The following is a 25,988-nucleotide window of genomic DNA, read 5'->3' as shown; positions in this document are numbered from 1 at the left end:
TTAAAAATAAATGCTTAAAGTTCAACAGTATTTCTTGCGATTAACGGTGGCTGAATGGATTAGGTCCTTGCTAATGGAGCCAAAGATGGCTTCTGTTGCGTGGTTCGAATCTATCGACCGGTGTTAATTGTGACATCCTGCACTGATGATTCCCGAAAGGCTGAAAAACTAGTGTCTTTAGATATTTAAAAATTATTAAATGATATATAGGGAATCAAAGAAGTATATAATGAAAAGTTCGACATACACATGGATACAAGTGGAAAATATATTAATAATAGAAAATATATACTAACGTATATCAATAAATCTATATATGCCAGTACATAGATTTATTGATATACGATATTATTTTTTTAATTGATCAATAAATTTATATAAAGCAGTATATATTTTTTTCTATTATCAAAATATTTTCCTATTCTTTATATTTTCTTTTGTATTTATATTTTTCCTCTTATATATATTAATATATTGTAAGTTATAGAAATTAACCTATAGAGAAGTTACGTTTCATTCTTGTGAAAAGTCGGTTAAATGATTAAATAGAGCGAAAAACAAAATCTAACATTAATAATAAAGTAAAGGTATTATAACAAGAAATTATTTGAAAATACATCATTTGAAATCAAAATTAAAAATTCCGTAAGAACCTTCTTCTCAACCTAATACGAACCCTTTTTGATTCAGTTCAGCCCTTAGAGGTTTACTCTCCTAAGCTTAGCATGACAACATAATCCAAATAATGCAAACTGAAGAGATGTCTTAAACACGTTGTACTATTAGTTCAATAGGTGATATTTGCTGTGTCCGTGACACAGCAGTTATCGATAGCTGATTAAATGATTGCATATTATTGCGTATTATGTGCACAGTTTCTTATTTCTTACAAACGGCATTATATATATATATATATATATATATATATATATATATATATATATATATGAGCAATATATTATAAGCTCTATTTCCTATTTGGTTTTATCGAGCTTTTACATATGGCTGAAATAATTTTATAAATATTAATTCTTTAATATTTATAATATACTTTAATTTTACCATCTTGGATCATTTTGGTAAATTTAATTGTAATTTTTATTATATATATATATGGAAATAACTGCTTATCAAAGCCCGAACGCTACTCGAGGATAAGGGTTAATGAGTGTAAGATGGTCAGTGGCACAACAGCTCAGTGATCATTAGTTGTGGAAATTTGATTATTTAAGAGAGCTGTTCAACGAGAACTTGCTTTTATTAGACTTAAAGACGATCATGTTGTAGTAAACTGGAAAACAGGCTAGCTGAACAGAGTCCCACAAGCGGGTAGTTCTAGGAAAGACGCATTGTTAATGAAATTCGCGTTTAAATTTAGGTACAGATAAAGAATGGGGGAAATCGTTGGTACCGATTGTAGCTAAACGAGTGCTTTGTGAAGGTTCGATAGGAAGGCTTTGGATTGAAGTTCAGATAAACACTTACCGTAAAAATAAATTCTCTTTTGTGAGGAAGAGGTTGCAGGGAGGAGGAAATTGCTAGGTTTTAAGCGGCTTTTAAATTCTTTCAAGGCACGATAAGGTGCTCAGAACAGCTCTTCCCCAGATGTAGCAACAGTACTTAATTTTAGAATGTATTTAGCTCTTATGCAGGTAGAGTATTGCGTCGGCCATGAGATACCTTCTGGAGCGGTAGAATGATGCAACCTTTTTTCCAGCGACGTTAGCAACATATTTGATGTAAATCTTTCATTTCAGGTCAGAACTGAATGTTGGTTGTGGAGATAAGATGTTTCTTTGAGACTACAGTCATTCATATCGATTGTGGCAAAATGGAGATCAGAGCGTTGATGGTGAAAAGATGGCCCAGTTTTGGATGCGTTAAGTCACATTTTATCCCATTGCACCACGTGCTCATGGCCGGAGAAGAGAAACACTAATAGATCTTGGTCGTTGTTGGCCTTTGAAGTGCTAGCGTACAGGGTAGTGTCATCTGCGTATAAGTGGACGAATATGATTTGGGAGACTATTCAGGAAGATACAGAATGGAGTTGGGCCAAGGATGAATCCTTGAGTTATACGAGCGTAGATGCGTCGAGCTTCAGACTCCTGTATATGGACGACTACTTATATAAACCTATCGGTGAGAAAGGATTTTATGGTTGAGAAAACATTTCCAAATATTCTATGGCTTGAAATCTTCTGAAGTAGACTTTTCTGTCAGACTCTATTAAATGACTTTGATATATCGAGAGCTATTTGCCCTAGAGAGGAAACCTTTGTTAATAGATTCACTGATCTGATGTAAAATTACAGCCAGTACATGAGCTGTAGTTCTCGTAAGACGGAAATCATATTTCCTGTCACTAAGTAGGTTGTTTTTTCTGAGGTTGTTGACATGTTTTTTTCTATTTAATACGGATTCAAGTAACTTGCTTATAAAACACAGATAAGTAATTAGTTTGTACTGAGATGCAAAAGACCGATCTCTGGTGTTTTAAATACTAGGCAGACCAATGAAGTTTTCCAATGTGTTGGGAAGTATTTCACTTTTAGGCATCGATTGAACAACTTTGCAAGACTTGGTGCTAGTTTCAGTTGCAGCTTTTTGCGTACTATAACTGGAATATTGTCAGGATCAGTTGCTTTGCTAGTAGCAACGTTCTTGATGAGTGTGGTAACATTTCGAACAGATATGTGAATATCGCTCAGATTATTTTCGATCTTGGGAGGAAATTCAGGAGAAAGGTGGCCTTGATCGCATAGGATTGAGTTTGCTGCAAAGTTCTTGGCAAAAATTTTAGCTTTGTAAGTTACTAACGGAATCGCCCATTGATGATGGTCGAGATAGAGGACACGCATCTGTTTAAGACGTTGCTTGTTATTTGCCAAAACTCACGGTAACCAAGCCTTTGTTATTCTACTTTGGAGTTGATGAACTGAACATATGACTTTTGCAGTTTCTCTAATCCTTTTGCAGTGATTGCTGGTAATCCTTAATGCGACTTTAGTTTAAAAACATTAATTACGTTCGAAGCGATTGATGTAGTGGTTTCTATGCGCAATAGTGAAAGCACGTTCAGAAGTGTACCGCAGTTGGCTGTTAGGAGATATATATATATATATATATATATATATATATATATATATATATATATATATATATATATATATACACTAGCAGGCCGCCCGGCATTGCCCGGTTCTAAAATACGCTCAAATATATTTTGATTAATGCAGATTTCGTATTTATTATTATATTATATTGGGCACAATATATAGTAATGATTTAAAAAGTTAAAAAGAAAAAACGATTCGTGCGCCATCCCCGAAAATCGAAGCCAAAACATTTAGCTTACGATTTATTTTTGCCTTTGCCGTTAATGACTAGCTATGAAGGCATGTTTGTTGCAAGGCTAACAATTAAAACAGTAACCAATAGCTATTACGGTATACGCGTTATGCCTGCATATTCGTAATGCGGACGTTCGACCTTCCTCTGGCAAATTTCATTTTCTTTTAATTTTTACACTTTTGTGCCGATTTTCCCTGGATAAAACTCAACTAAAAAGTTTCGCATGGGTTCAAATACCTAGCTTTCATGTCAGTAGACCAAAAACTCTATGAGGAGTTTGGTAGGCAAAATTTTAAAACAAATAAGCATATATATATATATATATATATATATATATATATATATATATAAGCATATATATATATATATATACAGGACGAGTTTTGTGTTTACTATAACTTTTTACACAAATATTACGCAAGTATAAACCATGTAGAATATCTGCATGAATATAATTACACGTAATAGTTAACTAAAGATGATCATCCCATAAGAAAACCGAAAAAAAAAACGATAGGGAATTAATAAAAATTAGTGTTTTGAAGAATATGTAAATTAGCTAGGTCTAATGTCAGGATGAGAATAGTTGCTCGGATAATCCGAATAATGCAAATTACCAATCTTCTTTTCTTTTTTTTTTTTCCAAAATTCAAAAACATAATATCCAGAAGTCAGTATTTTTTTTCGTTTTCTTTTCTATTCAGAATTTTATAAAAAGAAGTTTGTTTTACAACCATCTTCAGTCAAGAATGAAATGAGTGTCGTTGTAAGATTTATTTATTTATTTCGTTTTAGGATCCTGGTAAAAAAATAAAATAAAAGCACATCTGTTAATTTTAAACGCGTGTTTCCAGTTATTTGTTAAAATTTTTTACATGAGATTCAATTGTTGAATTCATTTGGAGCAGTTAAAATTACGTTCAAATTACCAATAAAGTCGGATTTGAAACCTAATTTTATAGGGTCCTGCTATATATGAAACTAGCATTGGTACCCGGCGTTGCCCGGATGTTTGAAGGTGTGTGTTGAGCAAGAAAAAAAGTGGTAGTTGACAGGCAGGCTCGAACCCGCATCGCGAAGGAGGAAAAGAACGTGAAAAAAAAAACGTGATGTCTTTGCCGTTGCGTTCACCGCCAAACCGGAAGTGGCGTAGATTTAAATAAAGGCTAGTCAATTGAAAAGAGGGGATGACTTTCGAAAATATTGTCGAAAAAACGATCCCTCCTTGTAGAAAAGTAAACAATCGAGAGCGAAGGAATTAATATGTTTGGTCAATTTTTCGATATTTGTCGTCCGAATAGTCGAGCTTCAAAACGACATCAATATCGTGAAAATTCGCCACCTCTGTCAAGTGTTAGGCAGAATACAACCATATGAGATACAATGATTTTTGTAATCACGGCTCCTTAAATATAACATCAAAGTTGATCTCTATAAGGAAAGTCGTCAGATGTTGTTTCTGAGATATACGTAGAAACAGACATATATTATATATATATATATATATATATATATATATATATATATATATATATATATATATACTAGTCTGGGTGTGCAGCAGTGCCCGGGTCTTTGCCGGTGTGTGTTGAGCAAAAAAAAAAGAGTTGTAGTAGTTAGGCAGGCTCGAACTCATAACGTGAAGGCGGAAAAGAAAGTGGAGGTGTGTGTAAGGGTGTGTTGAGCGAAAAAAAGTTGTAGTAGGCAGGCAAGCAGTCAGGCAGGCTCGAACCCGTGACGCGAAGGCGGAAAAGAAAGTGGTGTGTAAGGGTGTTGGTTGAGCAAAAAAAAAAAAAAAAGTGGTAAGCAGGCTTGAACTCGTAACGCGAAGGAGGAAAAAGAGTTGAAAAAACAAACGCTCTTATCGATGCGCCTACCATAATTGTGACGTCACTGGCGGTCAAACTAATGCCTTTTATGCGACGTCGTTTACGCGATGTTGGAATGACTTGCAAACAATATCGGTGAAAAAAGCGAACCTTCTTGTAGAAAAGTGCCCAGTTGAGAGTGAAGAAATTAATTGTTTGGCCAATTTTTCGATATCTGTCGTCCGAAAAGTCGTGCTTCAAAACGATACCGATCTCGTGAAAATTCGTCGCCTCTGTCGAAAGTTTTAGCCAGACATACAAACATACATACATTCATGCATTTAAACAGACAGATGAGATTTATATTATAGATAATATTTTTCATTAAATATTAATAATTTTTTACCTACAGACACTAGTGTTTCATGCTTACGCAATCATCAGTGTAGGAAGTGTTAATTACTGCTGGTCCTAGGGCTAAAACCTAGTCAACCTTGGTTTTGTAGGTTATTGTTTTTCTATTCGCCCATCACGAATGAACATTAAAATGAAACTAAATTAAGTTACTTATGAAGTTATGTAAACAAGTTTGTCATAATTCATATGGTGATGAAAATATTCTAACAAAAAGGATGCACGCAGCGAATTCGCGGCCTAATTATCAATTCGCAAATAAATCTCAACTTATGTATGCTTAATACATGATATACGCATATATAGAGATATATGCGTGCATGTGTGCCCAATCGATTTACTTGTAGAATAGATTTTTAAATAACATTAAATTCTTTTATCTGTACAGACATGTAAATATTTTCTTAGTTTAAAGAAAGAGCAAAAAGGCGAGGAAAACAATCAATGAAATGTAAGATTTCAGAACAACGCTGAGCATGAACATATGATAGAAATTAAATTTTAAAAAATTCAATAAACATTTAATATACACGATAATCGCGTTAGTTCACCGAAGTAAAACGACATGGGACCTGGAGAGCACCAGATGAGTGATAATTTGGGAATGCGAGGCGCTGTATTTCATCTTCCTATTGCTGGAATATATATACGGCTGGTGATTCCTTGTGAATTTGAGATCCCCTGTAAACTTTCTCCTTTGGAGGAAGTTGGCATTGCCCAATCCGTGTTAATCCCGCACTAGGTATTACCGGTTAGTTTTCAACGTGTATTTGTTATGAAAGATAATTTTGGTAAGAAATCGGATAGCTTGCGTCGATCGTCCTTGGTGTTTTAACTGTTTCCAATATCCTAATAAATTATTCTACCATTGTCCGTTGACTGACATCATAAAAATTCCCGTCACATTTTCGTTCAACATGAGGAAAGAAATTTGCATATTTATTTTAAAGTTTTTCCTTTTCGATCAGTAAATGATATGACTAGGAGCGAAAAATGAATCGTAGGAGTTTTTTTTTCGGCAGCCTCAGAGCTCTCGCTATCAGATTTGTCCTTTATTCCTCGTATTCCGTATGATATATTTCTGACCAAGGGGAAATAAATGCTGTTTTGTAAACAGTTATTTTTATCGAATGGCATGTGGTTGCTTTCAATCTTCTTTGAGAATTCACTATTATTGACCTATTAAAGTATCCATTCCTCGTTAAGTGGTAACTCGTAAGCAGAGGAAAATGTGCATCCCCATCCATAAACAAAAATCTAGATACGCGAGAGATGTTTTCTGATTGGTTTATTAATGCATGGATTTTATGGTTTTCGGATGAATTAAGTTTTTAAAAAATTTATAAACTTTTTGATTAAGATAGATAAAAAAAAAATATGAAAACCGATCTGGCCGTGTTGAGGGAATTTTTATCCCAATGTTTAAACTATTCATTCTACCAACTTCAACATTGCTTTCCGTATAATCTGATCCATATAACATCTTAAAAGATGCACGTGCTGTGAGTAACGTGATAATCTTTTATACAGTCTGTAATTTCTTTGTGATCTTTTTTCACATTTTTGTGTTTGGCATTAGCCTGTTTTTTTTTTTTATCAACTTTAATTCCTTTTATTATTTTACCGTCTCTTTTTCGTCGGCTCTTTCTGTTTTTTGTTGTATTTTTATATAATTATTATGTTGGTGCAAAAAAAAAAAAAAAATGGTCGTTTTTATACATATAGTTAAACGTCAAAAAACGACATTATTTTTGCGCCAACCTAATAATTCCCTCTGCATCATTTCGCTCTTAACCTTAACAGACTCGCGAACGTATTTCATATATCAAATTAACAGGATATAAAAAATGCATTAAAAAGTGCTCAAAGTCTTAAAGATGGAGTCGGGGGAAACAAATTGCATCAAAATAAGAATTTAATTGCAATTATGAATTTTACGCAGCCTGGGCGACTATCAGCCAATTGGAATAGAACTCGAGGTGAACAAAATATATCCCTCTCCCTTCTTGCCTCTTTTACTCACTATCCTTTTCCTTTCTCCTTCTCTTCCTCATCTCGTTCCCTTTCTCACTTATTTATATGCATTAGTATATTTCAACCTGTTCTATATTTGTAGAAAATTAACGAAATGGTGATTTACAATTATCTGTAATATTCTTTCGTTTGTTTTTGTCCTCTGATATTTGGGCCAGGATCAAAGTATAATAGTTATTTATTTGCTTTCCCACTGAGCAAATTAGGCACAAGGCCGTTTTTTAATGCGAAAAGCAAGTGGAGGGGGGACCAGTTCCCCCGAGAAGGAACTGGATAGTGACAATTGGTATGAAGGGTTTCCTCTATATTGACCCAAACTGATTCCTACAAGAACAATGGTCTGATATGTGGTTTGTATTTATTTGCTTCCCCACTGAGCAAATTAGGCACAAGGCCGTTTTTTAATGTGGAAAGATTGAGGAAATGGGGAGCAGCTCCCCGGGGAGTAGGGGAACTGAATATTAACAATTGGTATGAAAGGTTTCCCCTACATTGACCAATAAATGATTGCTACAAGAACAATGGTCTTATATGTGGGGTTGCCCCCACATATGGTTTTTGATTACAGTATCTGCCGGAACAGATACTTTGAGCCCGGACCAAGAAGGCCTGGACGTTCACTTATATAAGGTAGTATAATTTCTGCTCAAAGATGTTACACTGATGTCGTATCATGTTCCTTCGCACTTGACGTCTATAGAATGGAAATTCGACAAAAAAATCCTACAAGCGTAACTAATATATATTGAAACCACATTAACAAGAGCATTTAGATAAACATGTTTCAGTTTGATGAAAGGTCGTACAATAATATCGTGAGGTTTGTGTTTTTGCCGAACGTTCATAGATACAACAATAGAAGGATACAACTGGAATTCCATAGATCGCACTAGTGAACAGTTAATTGTATGTCATTAATCAAACACAAGTTGCTATTTTTAATCACAGGTGTATACATGTCTTTCTCAAAGTATTATTTAGCAATTATATTAGATTGAATATGATCAGATATTCATCTCCCTCTAAGGGTCGAAAATAGGATTTGAAAAGTCAGCGCCCTACAAGAAGGGTAATATGGCGTGTAAAATCGCTTTGTAGGCTACGTTTGTATTCTCCGGTAGGGGCGCATCAGGCACTTGCTAATAAATTTGCCCCTTCTCAAAAAATGAAAGGGCAAAGTCTGGAAGAGTGGGCTTTGTAGAACTACACAGGGCCAAAGTAATTCCTTAGTCAACAGGAAACAAGTCCTCTCAACAATGGCCTCGACTTTGGTGACTTTAGTGCTGAATGGAGGGAACCCCGGTTGACTGCATTTGAACTAAAATTGCCGTGATAGTATTCAGTACGACAATCACGTATCTTGCATGCTCTACGAGTGTCGTTCTGTTTTTTTTTTTTAAACTCAAAATGTTGAAGAACTACAAAGACAGGAGTGATACGATTAAAACACCTGACCTCTTGTGCTATAGAATCTATTTCCTTGTATAGTCACCAATATTCTCAATGCACTTTTTCCAGAAATTCAATGACGCATTTCGGCTTCTGACGCACGTCCATAACAGGATTTGCTTTGTAGAGTTTCACACCGTCAATATCTGCAACAGAGATGTGAAACTTTCAGGCCATGAATGCATACGCTCAGTCATCATAATAATGCAATTTACAATCCCCTTTGATCCATTCGGGCGGAATAAAAATAGGCGACATTACTTTTGGAACGCCCCTCGTATATAAGCATAAAAGAAAGATCGGCATATGAAGGGTAGGTAGGGAAATATAAAAACACGTGTTTGCTCCTCGCTTCTGCGGACAGGATTTGCTGTTTAAGTTGATTTACAAGTTATGGCTATTACCATGTGACATGGTAATGTACTTCGTTGATCAGACAACCAGCCCAAATGTCGGCAGAAGCGGTCAGACGGAATGGGTTTCGGGTCAATGCGGCCAGCCTGTACAATAATCACCCACCAACCCAGCCTCCTCGGCCATACTTCCTTCTGGGTGGGCATTCACATTTTTGGTTTCGTGTCCTTTAACGCAGGCTTAGAAACAAACGATCGTAAAACTATAAACCGAACTCGTTATAAATCCTCCTATTTCATAATTTTTTCCTTAATTTTGTTTTATACTTTTTTTTACTACAATTTACTTCTATTCTTGCCAAATCCGGGCTAGTACACCAACCACCAGTCCTTCCTTGAACAAGGTACAAAAAGAGTCTTCAATATAATAGGCCCCGCACAATCTACCAAACTCCAGCCCCTGTCCTACCGCCGCATTGCTGGGCCTCTCTTGTTTTACAAGAACTACAACGGAAGGTGTTCCAGTGAACTAAGCGTATTTGCATCCCATACACGGAAAAGCGAAACACTTTCTATTCTGATGATAGCTTCTTTTCTTAAACAGTGTTCTTTTGGAATTCCCTCCTTGTCCCCTGCTTTCCCGATTATATCGACCTGCACAAAGTAAAATCTAAAAAAAAATTTTAAATGTGAACGAACATATCGAGCCCCCTCAAATAATATGCTCCCTATAAATTGGTGTCTAATATACACATGCTTCTTACGTGTCAATAACAACATAGCTTATTGAAGATGAATAAAAAAAAAAGAAAAGTTCGTTGAAATGTATTTTTAAACGCTTCTATAATATTGTATTTTCTGTTATATTCCCATTTTTTGTCTGTTCTATTCCCATTTTTTTGTCTGTTCTATTCCCATTTTTTGTCTGTTCTATTCCCCATTTTTGTTTGTCTATTATATTCCCCATTTTTGTTTGTCTATTATATTCCCCATTTTTGTTTGTCTATTATATTCCCCATTTTTGTTTGTCTATTATATTCCCCATTTTTGTTTGTCTATTATATTCCCCATTTTTGTTTGTCTATTATATTCCCCATTTTTGTTTGTCTATTATATTCCCCATTTTTGTTTGTCTATTATATTCCCCATTTTTGTTTGTCTATTATATTCCCCATTTTTGTTTGTCTATTATATTCCCCATTTTTGTTTGTCTATTATATTCCCCATTTTTGTTTGTCTATTATATTCCCCATTTTTGTTTGTCTATTATATTCCCCATTTTTGTTTGTCTATTATATTCCCCATTTTTGTTTGTCTATTATATTCCCCATTTTTGTTTGTCTATTATATTCCCCATTTTTGTTTGTCTATTATATTCCCCATTTTTGTTTGTCTATTATATTCCCCATTTTTGTTTGTCTATTATATTCCCCATTTTTGTTTGTCTATTATATTCCCCATTTTTGTTTGTCTATTATATTCCCCATTTTTGTTTGTCTATTATATTCCCCATTTTTGGTTGTCTATTATATTCCCCATTTTTGTTTGTCTATTATATTCCCCATTTTTGTTTGTCTATTATATTCCCCATTTTTGTTTGTCTATTATATTCCCCATTTTTGTTTGTCTATTATATTCCCCATTTTTGTTTGTCTATTATATTCCCCATTTTTGTTTGTCTATTATATTCCCCATTTTTGTTTGTCTATTATATTCCCCATTTTTGTTTGTCTATTATATTCCCCATTTTTGTTTGTCTATTATATTCCCCATTTTTGTTTGTCTATTATATTCCCCATTTTTGTTTGTCTATTATATTCCCCATTTTTGTTTGTCTATTATATTCCCCATTTTTGTTTGTCTATTATATTCCCCATTTTTGTTTGTCTATTTTATTCCCCATTTTTGTTTGTCTATTATATTCCCCATTTTTGTTTGTCTATTATATTCCCCATTTTTGTTTGTCTATTATATTCCCCATTTTTGTTTGTCTATTATATTCCCCATTTTTGTTTGTCTATTATATTCCCCATTTTTGTTTGTCTATTATATTCCCCATTTTTGTTTGTCTATTATATTCCCCATTTTTGTTTGTCTATTATATTCCCCATTTTTGGTTGTCTATTATATTCCCCATTTTTGGTTGTCTATTATAAACCCATTTTTGTTTGATTAATATATTCTCGTTTTTTGCTAGTCTGTTCTTATCTCCGTTTTTTTTTTTTTTGTTGTTCTATCCCTGTTTCTGTTTAACAGATATTGACTTTCAAATTTTCTTAAACTATAGCGGCTTTTTATTCAATTTTTGATTCGTCCCATTGCTACATAATCCATAAGACGCTTAGAAACCGATTAAAACCGTTTTTTGTTTGTTAATGTTAAATGTTATTTACATGGATAGGGCAAATCCTACTTACATGTCATTGACATTAATGGGAAATATAGTTGATACGATAGACGCAACGGGTGCGTTAAATATTACCGCAATAAATTATAAAAAGGAGAGAATCGGTTTCAATGGCTTGTGTGTCAAGGGATCAACTAAGAACTATACCTAGACGTCTAAGCTTTGCTTAATATATTTAATGTTCTTATTTTTTCTATTTCCTATTATCGCCTTTTCTCTTCTTTCTCTCTACTTTTTTTATTTCCGTTTTTCTTTATTTTCTTTACTTTCATATGTCTATTTACATTTTCATTCGTTTACTTTTTGTCCGTTACCTTTCCCTTTTTTCTTCGTTTCTTTCCCCTTATTTTGTCTCTCTTTTTTTCATTTCCATCTATTTTTTGTCCGTTTCCCTCTCCCCCCATTATTTTGCTTGTTTCCGTCCATCTGTTTTGTCCGTTTTCTTCCATCTGTTTTGTCCGTTTTCTTCCATCTGTTTTGTCCGTTTTCTTCCATCTGTTTTGTCCGTTTTCTTCCATCTGTTTTGTCCGTTTTCTTCCATCTGTTTTGTCCGTTTTCTTCCATCTGTTTTGTCCGTTTTCTTCCATCTGTTTTGTCCGTTCCTCCCACTTGTTTGTATGTTTCCCTACCCCTTTCTTCTCCCTTTCTTGTCCCTTTCCTTCTCCTTTTCTCTCTCCTTTTTTGCCCATTTCCGTTTCCCCCTTCCTTGTCCGTTTCCTTTCCCCACCCCCTTTCTTGTCCGATCCTTTCCCCACCCCCTTTCTTGTCCGATCCTTTCCCCACCCCCTTTCTTGTCCGATCCTTTCCCCACCCCTTTTCTTGTCCGATCCTTTCCCCACCCCTTTTCTTGTCCGATCCTTTCCCCACCCCTTTTCTTGTCCGATCCTTTCCCCACCCCTTTTCTTGTCCGATCCTTTTCCTACCCCCTTTCTTGTCCGATCCTTTCCCCACCCCTTTTCTTGTCCGATCCTTTCCCCACCCCCTTTCTTGTCCGATCCTTTCCCCCCTTTTTTCTCCGTTTCCTTTCCTCTTCTATTCTATCAGTTTTCCGCTTCTTTATTACGATTTTCCCCCTGTCATTTTCTGTTCATTTTTAATTGTTTCCTCTAATCTTTATCTCTTCTTTCTCTCTGCTTTTATTGTCTTATTCTTTCACTGTTTTCTCTTCCCTTTCCACTTATATCCTTTTTTCATTCTCCTCCCCCCCTTTTTTTTCCTTTTCTACCTTTCAAAAGCATTTTTCTTTTTGTTTCCAATCTTCTCCATTTCTACTTTTCTTTCTTTCTTTTTCTCACTCCCTACCTTTTCTCTTTAATGTGCCAATCACCATATTGCAAAGATTGACCGGCACCTAAACTCGTTTGAATTCTTACTTTTTAGAAACTACCAAATTTTCTTAGTGTGTTTCTGAGCGCGACAACGAGATCAAGATGATCCTCTGATAAAGATTAAGGGGGAATGCGTCCGAATCGTGACCTCTCGCTCAAACATACATTTCAATCGTGCCTTTGTTACGAAGCACATTTCCGAAATAACACGATACTAACAAAAAAGCGTCTCTGGCACATTGATAACTTGTAAGATGAGACTCTTCTTTGTTTCTTGGTTGTTATACTTTTTCATCTATTCGGTCAATTCTCTCTACAACCTTCTTCAAGTAATCTTACTATTCTTGAAGATCTATAACTTTTAATACAATCTCGAATACCTAAAAAAAAAGGGACCAGAAAGCATTAACGATAGCTATAGGGTGATTCGATAATATATCTGCCTGTGTATAAAGCTGCCCAAGGGTAGGTTTATAATAACTATTGATTTTAATAGTCGGTGCTTATGTTTGATTAGCTGAGATAGAACTAACTAAACCGATATCAAAAGCTAGCAACTTGATATATAAGCAGGTTGCGATGTTTCCTTATGCTTAGACTAGCCTGAGTGCCCGGCTTTGTTCGGGTGTTTAAAGGTGTGTGTTGAGAAAAAAAAAAGAAAAAGTAGTAGGCAGGCAGGCTCGAACCTGTACCGCGAAGGAGGAAAAGAATGTGAAAAAAAAGTGACGCCTTTGCCGTTGCGTCCATCACGAAACAAGAAGTGGCTAAGGTTTAAATTAAGGCTAGTCAATTGGAAAGAGAGAATGACTTTCGAAAATATCGGCGAAAAAAGCGACTCCGCCCTATAGAAAAGTACCCATTTGAGGGTGAAGGAATTTATGTTTTCAGCCAATTATTCGATATTTGTCGTGCGAAAGATGGGGCTTTCATATGAGACCATGTTTGTGAATTTTTGGTTTAGTCTGTCGAAAGTTTTTAGCAGACACACAAACATACATACATTTTCGCTTATATATATATATATATATATAGATTAGCAAATGTTTTGATTGCTTGCTAGTCCATGAAGTGCTACTCTATTAAATAAATAGTGGTTCATTCAAGCAAGATATTTGCTATGAATCAAACGACTGTTTTGATGTATTTAGTTCTCTCCCACTACAAAAACTGCGACTTCAGGGCCAGAAAGTGCGATTGAGAAGTCAGCAATCCCGAGGAGATGCACGCTGACTTATAAAAAGTGCCTGGGTAGCTCCGTTTGCATTCCCGATAAAAGCGCCTCAGGAAATTAACAATGAATTAACACTTTTTTCAAAGAGATAAGGCAAGGCCTGTGTGAGTGGACCTCCTGAACAACAGAATACCACAACCAACCGGGGAAAACAGGTCATTGCAGAAATGGTCTAATCTTTGTTGACTTGAGGGGGGTGTCGAGGGTTAATGGATACTTCAATAAATAAGCAGTTTAGACTTTTTTATATAAAAAAAACACACGTTAAATATATTATTCGAACTATTGTTCTCATGTTGAATGTTATTCGCCCAATGTTTCGGTCGATGTAACCTCCGACCTTCTTAAAGTGTATCTTGTCGAACACAGGAATCTGCACGGAATTTCAAACGGAAACTTTTATGTTTAATCGACGCCATGACTGATTAGACGTCTTAATAATTCGCAATTGTATTCTTTATATTATTCGCACTAAGATTAAACCATCAACCTCCAGACGAGTGTCACTTACAACTTTAGTTGGAAGTTGTAGATTCAACTTTTGGTGCAACGATACAAAGAATACAATTACGAATTAAGACTTCTACCCGGTCACGGCTGACGGAACAAGAGTAAGCTTCCCCTGTGGATTAAATAAATCTTACATTCGAAATTTTTTGCAGATTTCCGAGTTCGAGAATATACGGTCGAAGAAGGTCGGGGGTTCCATAGGCCGAAACATCGTGTATATAACACTCAAGATGAGAACAATAATCCAAATAATCCAAATCTCACACTAAATATAGAAGGCTGTGATTTAGAACTAATGAAAAATTGAGAAATAATATATTGAACGAGCAGGGTCGCCCAACGTTGCCCGGTTTTAAAGTACGCTTAAATATAATATTTGTATTTACGCAGATTTCGTATGTATTATTATATAGTCAATTATTCCATATTATATTGTACCAAATATATAGTCATGATTTCAAAAGTAATATATATATATATATATATATATATATATAATTTGCGTGCCATCAGCAAGAATCGAAACCGAAACGAAAACATAGTTTCACAATTCCAAACTGTTTTCAAGTTAAACAAAGGCTGTAGTTTATTTGTACTTAATATGGTTGGACTGTGGAAAGGTGTGCGAATTGTATTAGATACAAGCTGGTTTCCATGACAACAACGAGTTTGATGGACAACCTGCAATCAAGGGCGGTCGGACGGTCCACGGAGTTTTCTAACGCTTGATAATGCTTTTGTGGTTGTTGGTTAATAAATGTTAATTCATTGAAAATACGGTGTTTATAAAATAGTGCTCAATAACAACTAAAACTCTATCTGGGTATCAATTTCAATTGATACAAACATGTATGGCTACATATATGCATATATATTTCAGCTGCAATTTCATACAAAGTCTAGCTTCCTCAAGCCACAGAAAATATACTGCCGGTATACTGGCATAAGATTGACTATTACCTGAAATAGCTTGACTTTGAAATAAACTCCATCTGAAACATATATGCACATATGTAACCATTGTTCTCATAAATGATTGTATAAGTAGAAATTGATACTATTTTATATGTATATATACGAGACGTGTCCACTTAACATGTATCGAGTTGCCAAACGAAATTAAATTATGTAAATAATTAAGATTGGGGGTGGGTGTAAGGTAATCTATTACGACATCACAATGCATTGTGAAGTCCTTTGACTTTGTGAGGAAGAAAACAAGAAAACAAACCAAAGAAAATGAGAACCGATTCCATTATGACATCACCATATGTTGTAAAAATGTAATATGATAAATAGTGACCTAACGGATCACATGTAGTCTTCTTTGTTAATCTTTTTTTTTTTTTTTTTTTTTTCAATTTTCTTACTGGATTCATCTTTATTTTTGTTATCGACTTATAGATTAACGTGAAAAAAAAATCCCTTTAAACATTTTTCTTTTTTCCTTTACCAGGAAATACTCGATTTGGGTGACGTTGTTTTTGTTAGGAGTTTTTACCGGTCGTTTTGCAGACAGTCAAGAAACATTCGTTCCAGGTGAGTAAACAAATTGTTTTTTTTTTATCTATAAAACCAAATATTTCAAGAATCTGATTAATGATCCTTTTTTTTTTTTTTTTTTCGTAGGAGTATGAATTCTTGGGTGTTTTGGTGAAATTTATATAATTCTCTCTCTCTCTCTCTCTCATATATATGTCTGTGTGCATGTATGTCTGTATATATGTATATGATGGTTGTATCGATCATTTTCCTAGATGCAAATCCATTAAAACTCACGTGATTATTAAAGATTGCCCGATGCAGTACAGAGCCAGCATATAGTCTGTATAATAAACATATATATATATATATATATATATATATATATATATATATATGAGAGAGAGTGTGTGTGTCTTGGAGACTTTCTTAACCTTGAAAATTATAATTTCTTTTTTTAAATTTAAATTTTAGTCTTTCATTGGAAAGTTATTTTGTCCATAAGTAATTTTAATCTCCTACAATCGCTGAATAAAATTGCGTTCTCGAACTCACAATAGTCCCAAGTTTTTAGGGATCATCAGTTGTTTACCATGAAACACTGTGTTGGGGATTTAAAAACAAAAAATATATTAAATCATGGCTCCCCAGCAGTGTTGATAAAACATCTCCTTTAAATAATAGAACAAAAAATGCTCCAGATAATGGATTCCTTTTTTTTCTTTTATTTTTTGGCTCTATTCATGTTACCATTTTTTTCTTAACTTTCTAATTCGTTTTTAAATATACCCAGCATTTCTACATTTAAAAAGCGTCCCAGAATTGAAAATATAAAAAAATGGTTTAAAAAGCTAAATTCGTTTTTTTTTTTTTTTTTTTTTTTTTTACTAAATGGAACCAATATGAATTAAAATATTTCGGTCACACCCCGACCTTCTTTAGTGAATTAGAAACATATTTTCCTTTTAATCATTGTCGAGCCTTACTTAAAAATATCGATAGTAGTCGAGCGATATTGTTGTCAGAGGATATCTCGGTAATTATCAACATTTGTTGGCATAGCCTGACAATGAATAAAATAAAAATTGTCTCCCATTCACTGAAGATGGCCAGGTACTGATCGAAATGTTTGATTTATAGTGTTTTCATTTATCTAATTTATAAAACTCACTACGCCTGTCTGTTTGTCTCGTTGTTTTTTCAAAGGGCATCTCCACCGAGGTTTATTCCGTATTTTTGGATTATTGTTATATAATATATATATAATATATATAAATATATAATATATACACACACACATATATATATATATATATATATATATATATATATATATAATTATTAATACCTAGTGTTCCATCGTTTCGGGAATTTTCAGTGCAGGGTATCACGATTAACACCATTCGATAGATTCGAACCGGGCGACAGAAGCCACCTCTGACTTCATTAGCAAGGACCGTATTCGATTCAGCTACCGTTAACTAACGTTGAAATCTAAATATTTTTTTTTTTAAATGTTTTTACGTCAGTCAGAGTGATCTAACCATAATACGATGATTTGAGCATAGCTAAATTGACCGACTTAATTCAACTGAAAGTGCTCAACGATAAGAAACGAGTTTCTTAAAGGGGATATATATATATATATATATATATATATTTTTTTTTTATTCAATTTTCACCCCAAACAAGGCACAGTGCCACTTTGAAGCAGGGGGCTACTATTAGGGAATTAATTAGCGGGGTCATTATGAAGGGAGAAGAGTAGAAAGATGTTTGTTAACATTACACTTGAACTTCTGCATATCATTGCAGTTGGGAAAGCAGAATCCCGGAAGGGAGTTCCAAAGACCCGCAGTTCTGGGGAAGAAACTATTGGAGTAAAAGGCTTTCTTGCACCTAGGGATCTCCACTGTAAAGGGATGAGACTTAGTAGCTTGTCGGGTTTGTCGGGGGTAGTTACGTCGGGGAGGTACAAGTGTTTGCAGTTCGTCAGAGCATTCACCATTAAAGTATTTGTAGAACAGGCAGAGGGATGCAACATCTCGTCGATGGGACAGAGGTTGAAGCCCAGATGACAGTTCAGGACCTATCAGGTTTGCGACTCTTTTTTGAACCCTGTCCAGGAGCGAGAGACAAGCAGCAGATGCACCAGCCCAGATGTGACAACAGTACTCCATACATGGGCGAATGGTTGCCTTATAGAGGTATAGGATACTGGCAGGCGTAAGTAGTTTTCTAGCACGGTAGAGGGAGCCAACCTTCCTTGCAGCAGCCTTGGCAATGCTCTCAATGTATCTATTCCAGTTCATATTCCCTGTAAACGTAAGGCCGAGGAGTTTAAAAGAAGTACTTTCAGGCAATGTGTTCTTGGCCATTGCTATTGGTGGTAGAGAAGGTTTCTTGTAGTTATTGAAGGAAACAAGCTTAGTCTTAGCAGCATTGAATGAGACCAACCATTTTTGTCCCCATTCCACTACGGATTGGAGGTCATCCTCTAGTGTTTCTGCCATTTTCTTGGATATGTGTTCATTTGTTTTCCCCTCATATCTGTTATAGAGAGTGGTGTCATCGGCAAATATACCCATCTCCGAAACAATATTATCAGGGAGGTCGTTTATGAATATCAGGAACAATAGAGGTCCAAGGATAGACCCCTGAGGCACTCCCGCATTTATGTCATATTGTTTGGATGTACGTCCGTCGAGGACAACTTTGATTTTTCTATTACTTAAGAAGGATTTAATTACGTTATGAATTCTTCCAGTGATTCCATATGATCGAATTTTCCTTAGAAGACCATCGTGCCATACCCTGTCAAAAGCCTTAGATATATCAAGGGCCACCGCTCTACCCTCCCCTGTTTTATCCAATGAACGGTATATACGTTCAGAAACTACAGTTAAGATATCTGCTGTTGAACGGGCTTGCCTGAATCCATATTGTTTGTCAGTCAAGAGTTTAGCAGCTGTTAGGTGCTGGACTAGGGCTTTATTAACTAAGGACTCAAATATTTTGGCGAAAAGCGGGAGGAGGCTAATGGGGCGATAATTTAGTGGGTCAGTTCTTTCACCAGAATTCTTGAAGACTGGTACCACAGAGGCGGTTTTCCAGCAGTCGGGAAAACAAGATTCGTTAAGGCATTTATTGTAAAGTTTGGACAGAACTGGAGCAACCTCGGCAGAGCATTTTTTTAATAGCACAGCCGGGATGAGATCTGGTCCACATGCTTTAGAGGTGTCTAGGTTTTTTATAATAGCATGTACCTGAGAAGGGGTGATTTTCAAGTCGTCAAGTGTGGCGTCTGTTCGCAGAGGAAAATCAGGGAGTGAGTGGTGTACCGAGTTCAGTGTGGAGTTTGAGGCAAACCGACTGGCAAGCAGATTAGCCTTGCCAGTTGCCGTGCAAGCAACCTCATGATTGTTTGTTAGTGGGGGAATAATTGACTGTCCATTATTAACTACGCTGTTGTAGATTTTCCAAAAATCCCGGGTTCCTAATTTCTGTGCTTCGATGCGCTTTCTGGTGGTTTCAGAGTAATCTGACTTAGCTGTGTCTATCACTCTCTTACAATTATTTCTAGCTTCTATAAACTTCTGTTTATTTGAGCTGGACTTATGTCGGTTGAATCTGCGGAACGCATGCTGCCTTTGACAAATGGCAGCTGCACAAGCAGAAGTAAACCATTGGGGGGAGTGGGGCTTGCTATAGTATTTCCGTGCGGGAACATGTGCTTCAATAGCAGTTTTGAACCATTCAGTTGTCTCATTTGCACACTGTTCCGCTGGAAGAGTAAAGATATTTTGCCATGGGGCATCTCTGATGAGCTCCCTGATGGCTTCCCAATCAGCCTTTTTGTAATACCTCGTTGTTTTGAGTAGTGGGTCTTCAGTTTTAGGGCGAGAATTTAGGCTGATTTCTACCATTATCACAGCATGATCAGCATTCCCGAGTGGGCTATGGGCATTTGTTGTACAGTCATTGGGAACTGTTGTCAGAAAGAGATCTAGAAGTGAGGCATGTTGATCGTGCTGGTCTGGGAAACGTGTCGGAAATGTAACCATCTGAGATAGGGAATGAGATATGGAGAAGCTATATGTGGCGCTACCAGCTACGTCTGTGTGATTTGAGAATCCTAGCCAGTTACTGTGGTGGACATTGAAGTCACCAAATACATGTATTTGTGCGCTAGTATCGAGGGAGAGTGCTATATCTATGCTGTCTGAGACTTTGTTTATTAGGGTACAGTCTATATATATATAAGTCGGTGAAAATAACGGCTGAGGAGTCAAAATTAAAAAAAAATGAAACTAGGTAGATATATGCCGACTGAACGTTTTATTTGTACAAATGTGCAAATATACATTTATATGTAAAACTCGGTTCATTATTAACCATTTCTTATCCATCTGACCATAGCTCACACGGTAACGACTAAGGCTGGAACGCTTTGTTTTGCTTTTGATTCTAGCTTATGGCACCTAAGTTATATTTATTTATTACTTTTAAAATCACAGCTATATACTAAGTACCATATAATGTATAATAATGGATAAAGAATTTACTTTATAATAATAAATACAAAATCATGCTAAATCAAAATATCATAGTTAAGCTAATTTTACAACCGCGCAACGACGGAAAGACAGTTCAAAATAAATAAATATTTTGGCTACAGTTACCAACAGCTCGTGTCTGCATATTTTCCTTTGATTATTTCTACATTCCTTAAGTTTCGAATTTTGGGCTGGAACATTCAGATACATTCAAAGTACGGCAAATACATCGGCCTATCCCAGCTAGAAATTCCACATTTAGTTAGGAGCCTATAAAGGATCAAAGAAAATGTATGCACGTAATATAAGGTAATTATGTGTAATAAATGCAATGTTTTTTGCTTAAACAACAAACAGTTTCTGGCGTTTGATAATGTTTGCCATTGTGACTTCATTTAGCTTATACAATAGGCAAATAATGCATGGATTATAACTACTGACTGTCGTCTAGACTGTCGAGTTTTGATATCATTTTGAATTATGAGTTTCCCTCTCTTTTACGGTCATGGCCCTATTTCTCTCTCGTTTACGTTCAGGGTCCCGTTGTTCTGTCGCTTCTACAGCTGCATCCCTGTTGTTCTGTCGACTTTATGGCCACGGTTCTGTTGTCCTGTTGGCCCTACGACCTCAAGCATGTCGCCCCTACGACCAGAGTCCTGTTGTTCTATGGCCCCTACGGCCAGAACCCTGTTGTTTTGTCGTTTCTTCGACCACGGCCCTGTCTTCACTTGTACGGCCATATCTCTGATATTTGCTTTGTCCATGTGAAAGAATATTTTCATCTTATTTCTCTCTCCCTCTCCCCCTCTCTCTCCCCCTCTCCACCCCTCTTTCCCTCTCCATCCCCCTCCCTCTCCATCCCTCTCCATCCCTCTCCCCCCCCTCTCCATCCCTCTCCATCCCTCTCCATCCCCATCCCTCTCCATCCCTCTCCATCCCCCTCCCTCTCCATCCCTCTCTCCCCCTCCCTCTCCATCCCTCTCTCCCCCTCCCTCTCCATCCCTCTCTCCCTCTCTCCCTCTCCATCCCTCTCTCCCTCTCCATCCCTCTCTCCCTCTCCATCCCTCTCCCCCTCCCTCTCCATCCCTCTCTCCCTCCCTCTCCCCCTCTCCCCCTCTCTCCCTTCTCCTCCTCTCCACCCCTCTCTCCTCCTCTCTCTCATATATATATATATATATATATATATATGTATAATTATTTGTGAAATAGTATACGCAGTTATTTTATGTAAATAGCTCTTCTTATAATTACTTATGTCAATGCCTATTGTCATAATAAATGTCCGAATATCATATAACGTCTCAATTCTATTTAAGCATCAATTAATTAATGTCCGTAAATTTGTTTTCAAACTCGACGAAGAAAATGACACGTTTTAAAAGAACGCAATACTTCGACACATTTCTATTGTGTTCACCTTACTCTTCTACCATGATTTGCAAATGACCCGGTTTCCCGGGCAATCATTAACCGTACGAGACGCATATTCTTAAAATGCGGGCATTTGATCCAATCGTTAACTTGCAAAAATGTCGTTTCAAACTTAAACAGCGCAAAATCTTTTCATCACCAACGCTCTGACCTTTACTTAGTCCCAATTGAAATGAACGGCTCTCGTCTTAAGGAAGCACCCTGCTTTGATAAGCTTGTTGGACTAACTTTCACTCTTGACCTGACATGGAAATTTTACATCAAGTCCGTTGCCTAGGTCTCTGGGAAAAATGGTTGAATCATTCTACCGCTCTAGAAGATATCTTACTCCAGACACCTTCCTCTACCCGTATAAGAGCCAAATATGCCTTAAGATGGAGTGTAACCTAGTCCTTAATATGTTAACACGTCGCAAGGTAACAAAGACAAGCAAAGAATTCGACTCCCTTTATTTCCAGTTGAAACAAGACATTTATTTACAGGTACTTTCCAGAATACCGCTTTGTTTGTCGTTCAAAAGTCTTCTCGCACTCCAAGTGTGCTTAACAAGACTCTGCCGTTTCGAACATGCGGTACTCTATAATGTGCATTTTGCGCTCGGCCATTTGCATATAGCTGCTGCTGTTGCCGCCAAACGCACGTCCGCGCTCTCTTACAGGAGTACTTTTGCAACATCTGGGGGAGTACCTGCTCAGAGCACCGGTTCTTGCCTTGGTAGGATAAAACACCAGCTTCGAAATCTAGTAGGCGATGCTCTTTCCCCCTCCTTGCCACTTTTTTCTCACAGAAGAGACGTTTCAAGTTTCTCTGCTCAATTGTTATTTTAATAGCAGGTGCTCGACTGTGCTACAATCAATGCCCCCTCCTATAAAACATCCACAACTACCGCTCGCCTAGATGTCAACAATGTTACCTAACCTATCGGTGCCTAAAACAAAACGGAAATTGCATAAACAAAATTTATAGAACTCTACGGTTGTAAAGATAAACCGCTGGGTTTGCTTTCCGGCTGATTTCAAGTTCAGTGTAGAAAAAGTTATTTGTTGAACCGTATTTCAATTTTTCTTTCATATTCTACCCAATTTCCACCGCTACCGATCATCACAATGTTGTCTTACTCGTCAGCTGACACTCATTAAACCTTATCCTCGAGTGGAATTTAAGCCTTTGTGAGTGGTGACTCTCTTATAAACAAAAAATATCACTCTTAGAGATTTGTGGAAGTATCTATAAAGGCTATCTCAAGCTTGCACGTGATCAGTCTATCAGCCCACAGACTCTAATTAAGATCTGCGGACACTGCAAAAATAAAACGACAACATAGAATCAATCTGTTATATATTTACATGAAGAAAACTACGGCAGGTACGTTTTAAAATATTTGGCGTGGAGATTGATTATTCTTATTATTTGGATTCTTCGAACTACTGCATTCTTGCGCTAGGATAAAGTACTTGGTAAAATTTAGTTGTAAAGAACACGCTTCTTGAGGTTTAAGGCTCAATCTTCAGTTCGAGCGACTCTCAAAATACAATTGCGAATTACTTACTACAGCTCCGTGTCTGATGGAACAAGAGCATGCTACCCCCGTGGATTAAATGAAGGGTTCTTTTCGAAATTTCGTGCAGATCCCGAGTTGGGCGCAAGTATTGCCGAGTTGGGTTAATGATTCTCGAGTTCGACATTATAAACTTATGAAGGTCGGAGGTTACATCGACTTAAACGAAGCCGTAGCAGTAGCATTACACGTATGCAAATGACCAAACTGGTGTGAGATAAGACGTCACAGCGGAGGAAAGGAAGGAAAACGAAAAGAACAAAGAAAAAAAAAGGAACCACGTGGGCTATGACGGCTAGGCAAAACACGTGCGGGCGAGATAGATTTGAAAAAAAAAATCCGTGTGGCGGCAAAACAGAGATACATGTAAAATCACGGTGCAGGCGTAGTTTGAAATGTACCATGAATAAATGACTTTTATTTCAACTAGAAAAAAAAGAAGCTGAATCGAATTTCTTTTTTCTTTCCATTGTTTCATTTGTAAGCCCAAGTGTTAACATGTAACTCCACCGTTACATTCGTAGCTCTTCAACGTTTCAGTTTTTAGTAAGAAAATAGGAGGCCTTACAGTTGGAACAACACTCGTATTTCAACTCTTATTTGTAATTGCTTTAAAAAAAAACAACGAAACTAATCGTAGATTATAAGGCAATCAAATTTCTTTTTCTTTAATTTTAATATGTTAAACAGTTGGAAGGGAGAGAACCCTCAGAGTGAGCGATAGATTGAGAAATGGAGAAGCCCACTCGGAGAGAGGACAGTCAAACTGGGGGAGAAGAGTTTGCCTTGGGAGAGAAAGAGTGGAGCAGTTAAAGAAAACGGTATTCCGAGAAAGATAGTTTTAAAAGGAGGATACCACAAAGTTTTTACAAACTCCTCTATTTTTTATATCCACTAGGATATCAAAGAGCCTACTTTTGATTTTATATGTCGGACCTTTCGGCTTGTGTAGTAATAAAACTTCTATAAAGCATCATGCTTCAATTATGCTCTAAACAGAAACATTCATTTCGAAGGCGATCCTGTGATATCAAAGAACCTACTGCTTATTTTATTTGTCGGACCTTTCGGTTTGTGTGGTAATAAAACTTCTCAAATACACTTGTGATGTTAGGCTGTGTAAGGTGTTAACTTTGTTCAAAATCGTCTGTTCCTTCTTTCATCGGATGTTTTTTCGATTATCGATACTTATTGAAGACACTCCGATTCAAGACCTATTTAAGAACAATGCCAGGCACATAAAGTAACTGCTTATAAATTTCATAAAAATCGAACCAACCGTTTTCGAGTCCATAGGGAACGAAATCATGCACACAGGAAGTTCGTTTTGTATAATAGTAGAAATAGATTCCAAGTGTAACTTTGTTCTATTGTCATTTTGGCCTCATTGTGACAGAATTCCTAAGGAACTGGTCAATATTTATTTTTGCCACGATTGAAAAAAGTAACTATAGGATTTTTGGGGCAGAGTACGCCGACATAAGTTTACAAACGCCGGCTTACGACTCCAGTAGAACCCCGGGATACGGCATTAAAAATTAGTAACAGAATACAGCACAGTATATAATACACATGTATATAATCAAATAACATAATAAATAACACCGTAAGGCGGCGAAAACACCGCAACTACGGGCCAGAAAAAAACTCGTATTCCACATCGTAACCAGAAAAAAAAAACTCGTATTCCACATCGTAACCAGAAAAAAAAACGTATCTCGGGGCCCTACTGTAATTGGATTACAATGATAAATATCTATGTATCTAACAGCTGTTATTTACCAGGTGGAATTTTACATTTCATAAACACTTGATAAGTGTAGACAAATAGACAAGTAGATAATAGATGTGGCGAAATTGAATAGGCAAGCAAGAAACAAAACACTTAGATAGAATGTGATCAATTTCGTCTTAAACGTGACAACTGATGGTTTCATAATTAAGCGAAACTGACATTTTGATATTAAGACTAATTCACATTTATTACTCATCTACATGACTGCTGAGTTAGAGATATAGAAGTCTTCACGCCTTTGCACTGCGGTGTTTTTAGCCTTTAAGAATCGATAACTT

At 36.3% G+C, this 25,988-nt stretch overlaps 1 protein-coding gene across 4 annotated transcripts in view; it reads left to right on the top strand.

The window, feature by feature from the left end:
* Positions 1-25,988, top strand: part of LOC145248141 (uncharacterized) — a 568,735-nt gene that overhangs the window by 13,909 nt on the left and 528,838 nt on the right. For all 4 annotated transcript variants that reach the window (XM_080109960.1, XM_080109956.1, XM_080109957.1 and 1 more), the window contains exon 2: positions 16,345-16,427. In XM_080109960.1, coding sequence (XP_079966086.1) covers positions 16,345-16,427 — 83 coding nt within the window. The remainder of the gene's footprint in view (positions 1-16,344; positions 16,428-25,988) is intronic.

This window comes from Euprymna scolopes, chromosome 26 (assembly GCF_053919585.1).
Source record: "Euprymna scolopes isolate OS-2025 chromosome 26, ASM5391958v1, whole genome shotgun sequence".
Classification (NCBI taxonomy): domain Eukaryota; kingdom Metazoa; phylum Mollusca; class Cephalopoda; order Sepiida; family Sepiolidae; genus Euprymna; species Euprymna scolopes.
This window is presented reverse-complemented; position numbering and strand designations above follow the sequence as displayed.